Source organism: Pinus tabuliformis, chromosome 9 (genome assembly GCF_031772625.1).
Source record: "Pinus tabuliformis cultivar Carrire ecotype Pingquan chromosome 9, CPIR1, whole genome shotgun sequence".
Taxonomy (NCBI): domain Eukaryota; kingdom Viridiplantae; phylum Streptophyta; class Pinopsida; order Pinales; family Pinaceae; genus Pinus; species Pinus tabuliformis.
In genome coordinates this window covers 856277639-856293870 of record NC_142307.1, presented here as the reverse complement: position 1 = coordinate 856293870, position 16232 = coordinate 856277639, and the positions used below count along the sequence as shown (strand labels likewise).

At 40.3% G+C, this 16232-nt stretch overlaps 1 protein-coding gene across 4 annotated transcripts in view; it reads left to right on the top strand.

Annotated features, from left to right (window-relative positions):
* Window positions 1–16232, top strand: part of LOC149151482 (uncharacterized) — a 157231-nt gene that overhangs the window by 94198 nt on the left and 46801 nt on the right. For all 4 annotated transcript variants that reach the window (XM_089438486.1, XM_089438484.1, XM_089438485.1 and 1 more), the window contains exon 6: window positions 5099–5179. In XM_089438486.1, the coding sequence (XP_089294612.1) occupies window positions 5099–5179 (81 nt within the window). The remainder of the gene's footprint in view (window positions 1–5098; window positions 5180–16232) is intronic.

The window sequence follows — 16232 nt, the reverse complement described above, 5'->3', positions numbered from 1 at the left end:
CATAAGTCTGGTTATCTGGTTCAGTTACGCTTGGAGTAGTAGGAGGGTTGATAATGGTAGTTTGAGTAGTTGGAGATGCAAGCCTTCTGAAGTTGTAGTGATCAGTAGAAAGGGAGGCAAAGTACCTGCCATATGTGTTCAAGGTATGTGGACTAAAAGGATTGTGGAGCGCTACATCAACAAGTATGTCAAGTGTACTTTGTTTAGGGAAAGATTGGTCATCATAGTTGTTGATACCAAGCCCTAGTTGTCTTGTATTAGGGCTGATTGTAAGAGCCATTATTCTTGGTACGAGAGCCCTAAGATTGTTGTATTAAGTTTGTAATATAACAAGTTGTGGGATGAAAAATTATCTTGTGTAGTAGTTGATTCACTGTTGTACTTTATTCTGTCGTGCAAAGTCGTAGTGTTGTGGCATTTGAGTGTGTTTGTGATCGTAATCTTAGACTCAAGCCTGATTTTTAAGCACAGTGGAAAATCAACATGGTATCAAAGCCACTTTGAAGGGCCAATGAATCAGAGTGTGCGCAACATACAACTCAAAAGGGAGCTGGTTCCATTATTATTGAAGCACTAATAACAATGGTGAAGTTGTCGGTTGGTCTGCGATATGAGGATAGGTTGGATGGCTTGCCCAACTATAGTTCTTGGAAGGAAAAGATCAAGTTGGTCTTGATGGTGAACAAGATCTAGCATTAGTGACTAGTGATGTTTTGTTGTAGAGGCCATTTAGAGCCTCCTTGGTTATGTGTTTTTGTTCTGATCTCTATATATTACATGTATTGGACAGTGCACTCGTGCCATTTTGAGACAATAGATATATTCATGAGCATACTTCGATTATATGTTGTCTTCTCTCTATATTCTAATGCTTTGAGTTTGGAAACATGAAAATCTTTAAAAATATGCTTTTTCATTAAAAAATAAATATTTAATGTATTTTTTACAAAGACCAAGTCATTGAAATCAACTAGGCTGAGTCGATATCGAGTCGGAGTCGTCCTTCAGCTGGTTCCGAATACGAGTCTGAGTTTTTAAACTGTGACTGTGAGTACAAGAGCTCAAATACAACATTTTTTCCGTCTCAGTTATCGAGGCAAAGGGGTTTGAGATGATTTTCCAGGATGTGAAAGTGAGACTCAGGCTCAAAGGCTCTAACTTTGCTGGAGTTGTCATTGGAGTTAGGGAGCATGGTCTATATCGACTGATGGGCAACTATGTAGATCATGAGAAGATGAAGGAGGTTCCTGAGGCTCAGAGGGAGCCAAGTTGTAGCAGGAGTATGTAGGTTCAGAGCGAAAATCTACAACCTAAGAAGAGCGCATGGTCAGTTGGAGGTAAGGGGACTTCTACAGCTACCAAGAAGGAACGTGGGATGGCATGAAGGCCTATGCGGAAAGGAAGCAACAACAAAAAGCTTCTGGTGGCAGAGACACTACCGAGACAAGCAAGGTTCATTCTATAGGGTATGTTGTAGTGGTGAACACTAGAAGTTGGGTTAGTGTTGTTAGTGACAATGACGACGAGATAGTTTTGAGTGGTGGAAGTACCTCCCTTGCTAAGAGGGAGTGTTGATTTGTGTACATTAGGAGGTACTCCCACACCCTAGGGTATTGGATTTGGGAGAAATTTTTACCCACATGGTCTTTGAGGGCAAGGGGTACCCAAGTAGTGGGTTTTGCAACCAAAGTCGTGGGTGCTAAACCAATTGGAGATTTTGATGGTTTGATCATTGAGGGCATGTAGGGCACCCTTAAAGGGCTAAGGGGCACCTAAGGCATCAACGACATGGCATTGGATGAAGGAATATAATTTTTGTCTTATGTTTTTATGGAGTTTAAACATATTGTTTAGGTCGGCTTGGACTCTTGAAGTCATGTGATGATCCTTGGCGGCTAAGGGAAACCCACCAAGAACTCTATAAAAAGGAAGCAAGGTGAGTTCATTCAGCAACCATCCAAGTGCAATCTATCAAGTGGAGAGACAAATCTGATCTGGCTGCAGACCTATAGGAGCAAATTTGAAGTGAAAGGAGGACGAGTTTGGCATCTTTCTTGTGTTTTTGATAGGCCGAGATAGGGTATCTGCTGGCTGAGTTGTTTAGGCAGAATTCTAGGCACTTGTTGGTGGCATATTCTCTGTGGCAGGCCGAGTTGTATCTCTGTGTATAGCAGGAGGGCCGAGCCCCTGTTTGTATGCTGGACAATGGTCATATGACCTAAGGAAGGGCTGTAAGAACAGGCCAAGTTTCCTGGAGTAATAGTGCAAGAGATGAAGGTCTTGTGGACTGGTTTGTCACTGGTTTGAGGTCTGTTTAGGGACGAAGTTAGTGCTGTCCTGGGGTGGTGACAGAAGCCCTAAAGAGGGCCGAAAACCTCAGTGAATTCTGTGCACAGAGCCAAGAATTACAAGGCTGTTGGTGACTTCTTGTAGAGGTATGTGATCTGTCTTTCAAGTTGACGTTTGCAAGGAGATATTAGGGCTGTTCTGGTGTGTTTGAACAACAGTTTTGTGATGCCTTAGTACTTTCAACAAGGAGCAGACTTGTGACAGTTAAGAGGGCTGTTTTGGATGCCCTAACGAGAGTGACAAAGGGGCTGATTTGTGCATGTGTGTGGGCAGTCCTGTGGAGCCCTAAGATCAGACTTTTGCAGTGAGGTAAAGGATTGTTAGTGGGCTGGTTAATGTGCCCTAGTTCAGTGGGTTGCTCGTGGATAAATTCGGTGATAAGAGGGCAGCTTGTTGAGCCCTAGTTCACAGTGGGTGAAATCAGTGATAAGAGGGCAGCCTCCAAACCCTAAGTCTGGTTATCTGTGGAGCAGCAGAAAGACTAGAAGAGGGCAAGTTGTGAAGACCCTAAGAGTTGGCACACTCTTGGAGGAGCAGGAGAGCAGCTAGAGGGCAGACTTGTATGGGCCAAAGTTAAGTCACTCTTGGAGCAGCAAGAGAGTTGATAATGGCAGTTTGAGTATGTGGACTGAAGGACTGGCGCACCACATCAGCAAATAAGTCAAGTGTACTTTGTTCCGGGAAAGATTGGTCATCATAGTTGTTGATACCAAGCCTTAGTTGTCTTATAGCATCGCTGATTGTAAGGGCCATGATCCTTGGTACAGGAGCCCTAAGATTGATGTATTAGAGTTTGTAATATAACAAGTTGTGGGTTGAAAAATTGTTGTGTACTAGTTGATTCACTGCTGTACTTTATTCCGCTGTGCAAAGTAGTAGTGTTTTGGCATTTGAGTGTGTTCATGATTGTGATCTTAGACTCAAACCTGATTTTTAAGTGCCATGGAAAAATCAACACAACTATGGTAAATATTGATAATGTCGTTCAAGAGAAAAATGTAATCAATATCGAAACCAAAATATATCGACAAAGAGGCTCTAAATGCCCTCTACAGTCCAAAAATATGCATAATACTAATTAATAATTGTAGTATAGATTCTAGACTCTACAATCTAATCATATGTGATGATCATTTACGTCCTCAGCATGACTAGAATATGAAATGGGATTCTGGTTTTGGTCCCCCTGGCCCTGAGGTACCCATCCAATGTTCAGATCCTCTGGCTGTGGAAGGGGGTCCAAGTTCATTCAAGATAGGTCTTTATTGTCAAATGCTGGTTGCCAAGTCTCTACAACCCACTCTGACGAGAGATCAAATTCATCCGAGACTATGGTGTTTGATTCAGGGGTCTTTTTCAAGGCTTCCTTCACATACCTTCACAAGCCTTCGAAGTTAAGAGAAGAAGATGAGCTTCAGCAGCCCAAGACAGCTCCAAACTGCAGTTAAACAGCTTTATTACAACCCAATAAAATTTGAAAATCAGCCCTTGAATCAGTCCCAAACCAGCCCAAGAAATTCTGAAATAATTTCTTGAATCAGCTCCATATCAACCAAAGAAACTTATTTTGAAAAATTTCCAAATCAGCCATTCATTCAGTTTTCCAAATCAGCCCAACAAATTCTTCAAAACAATTCTTCAATCAACTCTCTAAATCAGCCCAAGAAACTGCTCTTAAAAATTCCAAATAGCTCAATGGAGTTGTGTGAGTGAGAGAGGGGGGGGGACATTTTTAAATATTATTAATAGGGGTCTAGGGTTAGTTTTAGTGTATTGATTTTTATAATTCAATGATTCTTTTTAAAAATTGGGTTTATGTGGTCCCTAGCCATGTCTATATGGCACTGTATGGATCCAGTTGGTTTAGCTATTTATGGCAGGTTCCAGGACAGACCTGGCCATTTCTGCTTCTTTACCTTGAACTTAATTGGTACGGCCTTGGAACTGGTAGGACTGACCGGTTTTGCTGGTTTCAGTCCAGTGCTGATAACATTCTTCCAGTTTCCATATTTTTGATATAATTGTTTGCTTTGTCTTTGTAGACGCTGAAGCAATTTAGATTCAATATGATAAATTTTATGTATTTGAAAAACATCCCTATAACAAAGATTCATTTCATTTTGAATTTCAAGTCTTCCAATGATTAAAACTTTCTTGATGTGTATATATTATGAGCTTGCCATTTTTTTTTATCTTAGGGATTGAACTTTTTTTCCCTAGCCAGTATGCTAAATTTTTGTATTTGAAAAGAATCGCTATAACAAAGATTCATTTTGTTTTGAATTTCAAGTCTTCCAATGATGAAAACTTTTCTGATGTGTATATATTATGAGCTTGCGGATTTTTTATCTTAGGAATTGAACTTTTGTTCCCTCTGGTTGTATCTTGTTAAATGTGGTTTGATTCTCCTCTGAATTCAGAAGTTTCAGTATAGTTTCGATTTTGTCTTGCGCTTGAGCTATTTTAAATTAGTGTGTATTTTTTTTTATAAAAGAATGTTTGCTAATTCATGATGAAGTCTTCTATTTGTATTTTTTTCTTTATTCCTCTAAATTTTAGTTCACTGGGTCAGCTGACCTGATTCATCCTTTTTATACAATCTTAGGTTTGACTCAACTATCTTGAGTCTCTTGATTACTGTACAAAGTCTCCAGCTGGAGAGTTGCATATCAGTGTCATTTTTTAATGTATATTAAGCTGTTTTCCAAAATCTTTGGTAGCTATAAATTTGCTGTTGCTATGCTTGCAGATTGAGAACCCGCTTCAAAGGCATGGTGGCAGGTTGGAGCATAACGAGACATATTGCGGGTCTTGCTTTGGGGCAGAAACAGTGGGTTTTCCTCCACATTAGCTTCCCTCTTTTATTAGAATTTAAATATTCTAACTGTTTGCTAATGCTGAGCTGGAGTCTTTAGCCCATACATAATTTTTTCCTTGAATTAATTGCTATACCTATACTGCAATTAGAGGATGTTAACAAGTTCAATGTGGTGATATTAAGTTTAATCTTGAGTCAGATATGGCATTACTCTATTGTTTCTTTGTACTTTTTTTTTGCTTCATTATTTACAAACTAATATTAATATGAAGGGTCTGCAAGAGTCACGTTCATTTTGTTCATCCGGTGAGATTTTTTAACATATTTGTAATTTGGCTAATTTATCTTTGACAGTTGTAAAAACTATATATGCCAGAGATTTCAGTTTCAATCTGATCCTGGAGAAAGGTGTTAATCATGTTTCTAATGCAATGCCACTACTCTCAGAATTCCTTTCAGTTTTGGATTAAAATTGCAAACATCTGGTTGCAATCAACATTCTAAAATACTTTCGATAGAGGGGTGAGATATTCTGTCATATTTTCTTTTGATTTCCTTGATGACAATTCTTCTGAGCCCCCTGAGATGAAGTGCAGTGTCCATGAATCATCATTGAATATGAACATGTATGCCAATTGTAGAATGGATTTTTCCTAATTCTTGCATTTGTCAGTGCTATACAGCATTACAGGAAACTCATAAACAGTTACAGTTCCATGAATGGTTCCATATACTTGACTGTACCATATCCTTACTGTATAGAAAATTTGTTGAATTTCCATACAGCAGAGTCCAATACAGTGAAATCTTGCAACCATGGAAGTCACCTATCCAGAAGTGAATTGCTGATTTAGACTCCATGTTAGTTGTGGTCCTGACTCACAATCCTACTAGCTGCTTCTGGCTTCATTTTATAGACCCCAATGGTCTCTTATCTAGTTGTAATACTCTAGTGCTAACAACAGCAGCAAGACTGTTGTATGCCATGATCTCATAACAAAAAACCAGTGGAAAACATGTCTTGCGAATAAACTATCAGAGGTATTGCGCAAGATGGATTGATATGCTAAATATAAGGAATGTTTCTCTTGTAAAACATGCAACATTATTGGTTAATAAATGTAGTGTAATATTTTTGATCTGTCGATGACCATTTCTGAACCATCATTGGGAATGTGGCCAAGTCTCAGACAGACGAGAAGTGTTCATTGGCCACTGGCAAGGAAGGCATTTGTATTGACGCTCTAGCCTGTCTTCGCATTGATGCTAGGATGGTCATCAATGCTAATCCAACACTCTTGTGGATGTCGACCAAGCTCCCTTGGACATAGACCAAGGTACTTGTCGATGTCTATTAATCACCTCATCAATGATGATCTTGTCTTCACCTCAACATCGGTAACAAAAATAATTGATGTTGAAGTAGGTTTTGTTGGAAGAATAATTTGTTATTGATGTCAAAGGATGACTTGATGAAGATAGGACGACATAGGCTTGTAGAGGACTTCAAACCCTTTCCAACGAAGCCTCCTAGCTCCTCGTTGAACAGAATTCAAATTTACAGGTTAGGAAATCCATTTTTGCCTCTCAGGACAAGTCAGCCTAAGTCAGCCTACATAAACATAAGTCGGTCCCCCTTCCAAAAGACATGACGGTTCAAGCATTGTTGAATTAGTATAAATAGACAATACGACTCCTTCATTTGCTCATCCAACTAGGCCAAGGAGACTGTTGAAAAAACTGAGAGGGGGGTGAATCAATATTCCTTTTCAATTGTTACTTTTACTAGTTAAATCAATTATATTTAGAACACAAAATGAGCAATAGGAATAAATGCTTTTATTAATATAATCTCTATAATGAATCAAGTACAATATATAGGGCTCCAACCCTTGATGAAGACACCGATCTTCAATCTCCCAAGCTCCAACTTGTTGCAAAGCACCAACTTGGTCTTTTGTGAGGCTCCAACCTCTAGGGCACCAACCTTGTGTTTAGAGGCTCCAACCCCTAGGGCTCCAACCCTTATTTGGTATAGGTTTCGACCTCATTTATTGAGGACACCGATCCTCTAGGCCCCCAACCCTATCCTTCAAGGCACTTACCTTGTTTGTTTGAGGCTCCATCCTTTAGGGCACCAACCCTTTGGGTTCCAACCCACTGCTACACTTTATCTAGATATGTTTATACTTTATAGTAATTCACGGCTCCCAAAAATCCATAGCTTCACTGTAGTCTCCATGCTACATCATCAATGACAACCTGTCTTCATATGAAGGAGTCTTCACAATTCTTCATATTGCCCAACAAAGTCTGCAAAGTTTACCTCATGATGATTTCAACAATGCATCATGATCTTCAATAAAGTCTCCAAGATCTGCTGATGCTTATCAACAAGATATCTGCGCTAGGCCTCAATGTCTTTACAAAACAACTCTCTATTTCAACTTTCGACCCTCTATTCTTATTGTCACGGTAACTGCTTCAGGAGTGGCGCTTCAGGAGTAATTCCTTCAGAGGAGTGATTGTTGTGGCTACAGGTTGTGTATTCAATTAAAACGACCCTGTCTATGCAGTCTTCTTAACAGATCGCACGCTGCAATTCTACGGATTCATTCTAGGTCCAATCCTTTCAATGAATAACCCAGTCAACAGAATGCTCGACCTTTGGCTTCCTTCTTCTTTGTTGGACCTTCGGCTTCCTTCTGCGCTTGCTTGACCTTCGGCTTCCTCTTTCGCTCGCTCAACCTTTTTCTGTTCCTTCACGTTCACGAGTTGTGAACTGTCCTTCTGCTCTGTGTTCGATGCTCGAGATTCAATTTCCAGAAATGAGGCGTCTTAACTTGTATTTATATGAGTTTCACCAATGACCGAAAAGACACGTTTATTGGAGGGAGGCCGACTTGTATATTAAAATATATTGAAGAGTCTTCCATCCAATTATATCATAGACTTGATTATTCATGGAAACCACATAAAGAAGAGGCTATACCCACAGAGAGGTCCCACATACTACGTCACTGCTTAAATACTGCAATCGTAACTCTATGAAAATCCCGCAATCGCAACCCTTTTGGCTTCACGATATAACATAGTTGATGCCCCTATTTTCGACGGAGCGGATGCGATGTGATATTAAACAGTTGTTAATAAATCTGTCGGGTCCACAACTTTATTGCAATCGGCGGTCCGCAATAATATTGCAGTCGGCGGTTTTAAGTGACATCCCTTTTAAGGCTTGCGGTACATGACTTCCGATGAGGCGGATGCAATATTACATTAGGGCGTGTTCTATTTGAACAATGGGGTTCGCAGTATTCATGTCGCAATCGGGGAATTCGAGTGGTAACGCATAATAAATCCGTCGATATAATAACTCCGATGCATTATGGACTTTTGTTAAAAAGGTTTTATTACGTGTTGTCAACTTTAAAGAGTTTCCATGGTTTAATACTCGGATGTTCCTTACCTCCTCCGATATGTTAACTTCTTCGATATTTTGATTATTTGAAAACAATTTCAGAAGAAATCACATTGGTAGATTTAGGCCGACGCGTTTCGAACCAACCAGTGTGGCTCATCATCAAGACAAGATGAAAAATCAGATCATAGCGGTAAGTTAAATAGGGAGTCAAGACCTTCTAACGACTAAGAGAAAAGGGTCGGAATCTAGCAGCTATTGATTTTCCAACCGTCATGTTAGTTATATATAATTATATATTGTATTTAATATTTAATTTGATTTATTAATTAATTATTAATTAATAATAAATAAAAATATTTTGTCCCTTTTTCCTATCCAGTAAAAAATAGCCGTTTTTTAGCCATTTTCCATATAGCCGTTAGAAGGTATTGACTCCCTATTTAACTTACCGCTATGATCTGATTTTTCATCTTGTCCTGATGATGAACCACACGGGTTGGTTCGAAACACGTCAGCCTAAATCTACCAATGTGATTTCTTCTGAAATTGTTTTCAAATAATCAAAATATGGATCACAGTAGCTTGAATTTGAATATCCTTAGATATTGTTTCATGTGATATCTCGATATGGCTCTTACTCTCGGTACTTGCGATATTTCAATAAAAACAGATTGTAACAGACTCTTACTCTTGGCTTGGCTTTCCTGTGGCTTCTCTGTGATTTCCAATGGCTACTCTTTGATGGTTCCTGTTCTTGTCTTCCAATGGCTTCCCTGATGGCTTTCCTCCTTGGCTTCTTGCTTCTGTTACTTCACAGATCTGCTTCTCCTTGGCTTTCCTCCTTGGGTCTACTGCTTCTATTCTGTCTGTACATATATATATATATATATATATATATATATATCATTCCATATGTTGTATTCAGTGCTTGGGTCCTTCATGGGCAACATAATGATCACAAGAATTTTCCATCAAAAACATTGCCATATTGACATCAATGACAACCTTGATTAACAGGAGACAAGAAGAATTTGGATGTGGAGACAAATTATAAGGGTTCATAATGTTGAATGTTGTCATTGATGCCAACATTAGTTAATGAACACTCTTAATATATGTCTAGATTGCATTAGTTGTGACAAATTATAAGGGTTCATAATGTTGAATGGTGTTGTCATTGATGCCAACATTAGTTAATGAACGCTCTTAATATTTGTCTAGATTGCATTAGTTGGAAGCACAAATTGAAGGATGGCTAGAAACAATGGACATACTCTACACTTTTTGAAGGTTTTTGAAGAAGCATATCACTAAATTTGCCTTGGAAATCCTCGCCATTGGATTCTCCTTGTCAAGCTGATTCCGGTGGTATGTGGCACGCCTTGAGAAGCTCATACACACATAAGAGACAATATTTGCTTTGGGAAACCCTTTTGGGAGAAAAACCCAGCTGGAAGGTGCGGCCACTCTCTTTCTTTGTCTGGAAATATCGCTGTAAGTACAAAGAAGTATGGCCTGTGGCCTGTGGGTTGCTACAGTGCACAAATCCCCTCTGTGTTCTCTACCTCCTATCCCTCTTGGCTATTTTTGCTTAGCTATGGAACAAATGAACTTGAAAGAATAGAATCCCTTTTCCTCTTAGTGGCCTGGTTATAACAGAACTCAATAACCCTCTAGTGGTTAGGTTTGACTAACTCAACTCTTAACCAGAGTTACAATATAGACCCTTCTAGAGTTTTTTACATCAGAATCACGTGGCTAGCCCCTTTTCCACGAATAAGTGGGGTTGATGTGACATCCTCCTGAATTATGGGTGTGAAATTAGGAAGGTCAAACTTTTGAGTGGCATAACTTTTACATATAGACTCTGATTGTCACGGTCCTTATGTTGTTGGAAAGATCTGTGTGTAAAATAGCATGAAAAGCTGTGGCGCTAAAATAGAAAAGTTTTACCCCCAAAAAAGTCGTTTGACGTCTCAAAACGCTCTTGGAAGGTTTAAGAACCTGTTTTGCGAAACTGGGTCCCACCAGTAAAAACAGTCCCATGAGTTGATTCCTCCACTTTTTCCCATTCGAATGCATCGAGATGGATGAAAAACAATATAATGATCCAATTTGGATCACACCTCTCCATTTTGGAAGGCTTTTGGTCCCTAAAAGCTTCTATTGAATGAAATGAGGAAAAATTTCCTCCACTTCCTCTCTAGTGTACCATTTAGCTTTGCTTGGAAGTTGTCCTTTCAACCCAATCTGCCAAAGGTCGTGCTCATAGAGTTTCAAATTCTCTACATTCACAACTGAGTAAATGCACATATAATATGGTAAACTAAGTCGATAGGCCTTATCACCCACCTTTTCTAGTATCTCAAAGGGACCATACCTCAGAGCCTTGATTTTCTTACCAGTTCCTTGCAACCTCTCATTGTTCAACTGTAGCCATACTCTATCTCCCACCTTGAATGATTTCTTTGTTCTATGCTGATCATGCCTGGCCTTATATTTCTCCTACGACTTTTGCAGTGTCTCTTGTACCTGTAGATGGATCTGCTTGATATTTCCTACAAACTTTTTAGCCCTCAAGGCGTCACCTATAAGATATTCCCTCCCTCCTTGCTAGCCATATGCGATGTCAAAGGTAAAGGTGGCAAATATCCAAAACAAGTTTCAAATGGGCACTTTCCTGTAGAAGTATGGACTGCTCTCTTGTAAAAATGCCATATGTATACCAGATTTTCATGCCAAGTCTTCAGATGCTTTTGGTTGTATCCCCTTAGAAGCTGCACCAAAGTCCTGATGATTACTTTTGTCTGCCCATCTGTCTGTGGCTGGAATGTTGTAAATCTCTTCAACTTCGTGTCCATCTTCTCCCACAATGTAGTCCAAAATGCACAGAGAAATCTCGTATCCCTGTCTGAAGCGATGCTTCTTGGTGTCCCAAAATGCACCTAGACCTGTCCAAACAACATGTTTGCTGCTTCTTGCCTGTGATGGTCTTTTTACAGGGCATAAGAACACACATCTTGTTGAACCTGTTAACTACCACGAACAGGTAGTCATGTCCCTTCCTGGTGGTTGGTAAACCTCCCATAAAATACATGGAAACACTTTCCCAAGGATGAGTGGGTATAGGTCAGGAATATAGATCGTGTTTCCTGTTGCTAGGCTTGCTGGTACAACAAAGCATGCATCCTCTTATGAACCTAACTACCTTCTCTTGTATCTTGGGTCAATACACATACCTCTGCAAGTTGGCCACGATCTTCCCCACACCAACGTGCCTTTCAACCTTGGAGTTGTGAGCCTCTCTAATTAGCTGCAATCTCTCACCTGTAGGAACACATAGCTTATTCAACCTGTAGAGTAACCCATCCTAGAGATGGTAGTCAACGATGTTGTCGCCATTGTGCACATGACTCTGAATCTGCAATTGCTGATACACCTCCTTGATGTCCTCATCCTTTGAATATGTCTCTCTGTATGCATCATGGGTAAATGGCTTCATGTGCATAAGAGTCCCCAAGTTGTGATCTTTGATGTGGGTGGCCTTGAGAGCATATCGGGCAACTTGTTTGTGCTGCCTTTCTTGTGTTTGATCACCAAATGAAACTGCTGTAAAAACCCCATACACTTGTAATGCCTGGTCTGTTATAGCTTACTTTGGGCCTGCAAGTATTGTGGTGGCTGGTGATTTGTGTGGATTATTGTCTCCTTTCCCATCAGATAATGCTTCCACTTCTTCACAACTTGCACCAGGGCATAAAGCTCATTCTTGTAGGTGGGGTAGTTAAGAATTGCCCCATGAAATACTTCAGAATGATAGCATAGACGCCTTCCTCGCTACATCAAGGCTGCTCCCATAGCATACCCACTCACATCTGTATCCACTTCAAAGGGTTGCTACAAGTTTGGTAATGCCATAACTAGTGCTTGAATGATTTTCTTCTTTAGCTCCTCGAAATCCCTTTGCTAACCCTTTCCCCACTGGAAACTCTTGCCACTTGCTGTTATGGCGTGGAGTGTTGTTGCTACTGCTGAAAATGAGGCTATGAATTTCCTCAGGTATTGTGCTGCCCCAATGAAACTCTTGACCTCATAAACATTAGTAGGCACCGACCATTTCATCATGGCCTCCATCTTGGTAGGATCTATCTTCAACTCTCCTCCACCTATCACATACCTAGATACACCAAAGGCTGCTGCGCAAATTCACACTTCTTGATATTTGCTAGCACTGAGCAGCTGGTGCTTCTCTATTGTCTCCAACACCTGTGTCAAATGTGAGATGTGCTCTTCCGAGGTAGCATTGTATACCAGTATATCAGCCAAATAGACAATAATAAATGAATCTATAAAAGGGTGTAGTACATCATTCATTGATATCATAAATGTAGCTGGTGCATTACATAGGCCAAATGGCATGACTAACCGCTCATACGAACCTTGCTTGGTTTTGAAGGCGGTTTTCTAGGTATCTTGGCCAGGGGGTATCTGTTCTTGAGTGTGATTTTGTTCAACGCCATGTAATCTATACACATCCTCCAAGTCCCGTCCTTTGGCACAATGATGATGGGTGACCCACATGGTGATGTACTTGGTCGAATGACACCCTGTTCCAGTAGCTGTTGCAACTTTTTCTTCACCTCACTTGCTTCTAGAACAAATTGCTTGTACAACCCAATGTTTGGCGATGGGGAGTCTGACAAAAGTTCGATCTCATGCTCCACTTCCGTCTTAGGCGGTAGTCCTTTAAGCTCTCAAAACACATCCCTGTATGCCTATAACAACTCTTCTAGTTGTTGTCTCTGTTTCTTAGTACATGCCTCCAGGGTTGCCTTGCCTCTTATTGACTCTGCTACAGACTGAGTTTCTCTTAGAAACAATAAAACATACTTCTTGTTGGAATTGATAAATTTCTTGGCTTGGTTAGCACTTACAAGCAAACTTTTCGACTTGCCTTTGTGTGCATTGATGATGAACGATTTTCCATCCTTGACGAGTTGGTACTGGTTGGCTCTCCTTATGAATATTGCATCTCGCATGTACATGGAGGGACTTCCAAACACAACTCCACATACATCAAGGGGAACACATCTAGTTCCACTTCGTCAATAAAATCAACACTGATGGCAAACCTAATCTTGCATTGTTTTGTTACCTTCAACTGTACATCCTTATTCACCCATCCCAGTGGATATGGGTTTGGATGATCATGAACTTCCAGCCCCAACTTCTTGACCAGCTCTGCTGCAATGAGATTCGCCTGCGATCCTGAATCAGACAGAGCATCAATCTTTGTCTTCTTGACCTGTATCTTTATATGGAAGAGTTTGGTCATTTTTTTCTTTTCCTGTTGCTGAAGGCTACTCATATTCACCTCCTTTTGCGCTGACGTACAAACGATCATCTCATCCACATCTGAGTTGATTTCAACTTGGTTGCTCGAATTAGTGGCCATGATATTCTTCTTCTTATTATCTTTCTTTTTGTTTGTTGAGGTCAACTTTGGATGCAACTTCCAATACTTCTCCTTTGTATGGCCATCAATGTTGCAGTGGTTTCATTGGTTGGTGGGATCTTTGCACTGGTGTGCTGTGGCTACTGTCTTTTTATTTTTTCCTCCTTTTCCCTTATTCTTCCTCTCCTTAGAAGTGTCATGTTGCTCCTTTTTCTTCGATCCACTTGATTGTGCTTTCTTTAGGCCTATGTTCTCCAGGAACTATACTTGCACACAAGCCTCGTCCACTGATTTGGGCTTGAACAACATCACTTGCTCCTGTAGATGGTGGTGCAGACCCCCCAAATACTTGAGGAGCATATTTGGGTTATTTGGGGAGATACCCAACATTATGGCCATCTTTCTGAATTTTGTGGTGTACTCCTGCACACTTTGCCCCGACTTTTGCCTGAAGTAGTGCCACCGGATCCATTGGTCCTCTACGTACCCAATAGGGTAAAACTATGACTTAATGAGTGTTTTGAAGTCCTCCCACTTAGTTATTGGAGGCTCTCTCTCCAACTTCAGGGTCTCTATGTGGCTCTCCCACCAAGTTAGTGCATGGCCCTCTAATTTCAGCTGTGCAAATGAAATCCTTTGTCCTTCCTCAATTTGATGATGATGCAAAATAACCTTCTAGTTGATGCATTCAGTGATTCAGCTTTAGAGCGTTGATTTCATCGTGGTACGACTTGATATCGACTTTAGCTTCCATTTTAAATAGGGATTGTGATTGATTCATAACACTCAAACTAGGTCGTTCTTTTTCAGGTTCTTTCTTCAACTGGTTCTCCGTTTCTTCCCGATATTTGAATCCCCCTTTTGATTTGTCCTTTGCATTTGAATTTTGAACCCCCATCTTCTCCAAATATCCCAAGCTTATTGCTCAGGGCCACTGTGAGGAGGTTTACATTGCGATTCCTATCTGCGACTTGTTGTTCTAGCCGCGAAAACCTCACCTCTGCAAGATGACGAGGGTCATTCAAAGATTTGTCGGCCATGATTAGGATTTTACAATTTTCGGCCTTGTCGATCTAGATCCCCTGCAAATCTCCACAAAATACCAAAGAAACCTGCTTTGATACCAATATGATCCGTAAACCATTGTGGATATTCCATTGGACAGTTCGTCATAACAAATCTAATAATATTATGCTTAAAATCCGAAAGCCTACACTACTACAATTTTATTAAATTTCTAGATCTGTAGATTTTACTGGAAATAGTGCATGCATACGAATGGAAATTATGTAGAAAATAGAGAATGACAATAAAATCTCACACACACATAAGACACTTAGACACAATATTTTCTTTGGGAAACCCTTTTGGTAGAAAAACCTAATTGGAAGGTGAGGCCGCTCCACTCTCTTTCTTTGTCTAAAAATATGGTTGCAAGTACAAAGAAATATGGCTTGTGGTCCGTGGGCTACTACAGTGCAAAAACCTTCTCTGTGTGCTTTACCTCCTATCCCTCTTGGCTTTTTTTGCTCAGCGATGGAACAAATGCACTCGAAAGAATGGAATCCCATTTGTTCCTAGTGGCCCGATTATAACACAACCCGTTAATCCACTAGTGGTTAGGTTTGACTACCTCAACTCTTAATTAGAGTTACATATAGACTCTTCTAAAGTCTTTTATATCATAATCATGTGGCTAGCCCCTTCTCCACGAATAATGGGGACTGACGCAACATCCTCCCAAATTATGGGTGTGAAAACAGGTAGGTCAACTTTCAAGTGGCATAACTTTCGCATACAGACTTTGATTGACGCACTTCTTGCGCGTTGGAAAGATCTGTGTGTGTAGCATAACATGAAAAGGTGTGGCGCTAAAGTGGCAATGTTTTGCCCCCAAAAAACATCGTTTGATGCCTCAAAATGCTCCTGGAAGGTTTCAGACCCTATTTTTCCAAACTGGGTCCTGTTGGTAAAAACGGTCCCGTGAGTCGATTCCTCCACTTTTTCCACTCCAAATGCATCTTAGGTGGATGACAAACAATATAATGATTCAATCCGGATCACGAAAAGAAGAATAATGACATTGCTCAATCGAAGATAAAGGCAAAAGAAGCAGAAGAAGTTCCGTGCAATAAAGACACAAGCTCCAAGTCCCCGCAAAACAAGATTGATGAGACGTCTGATAG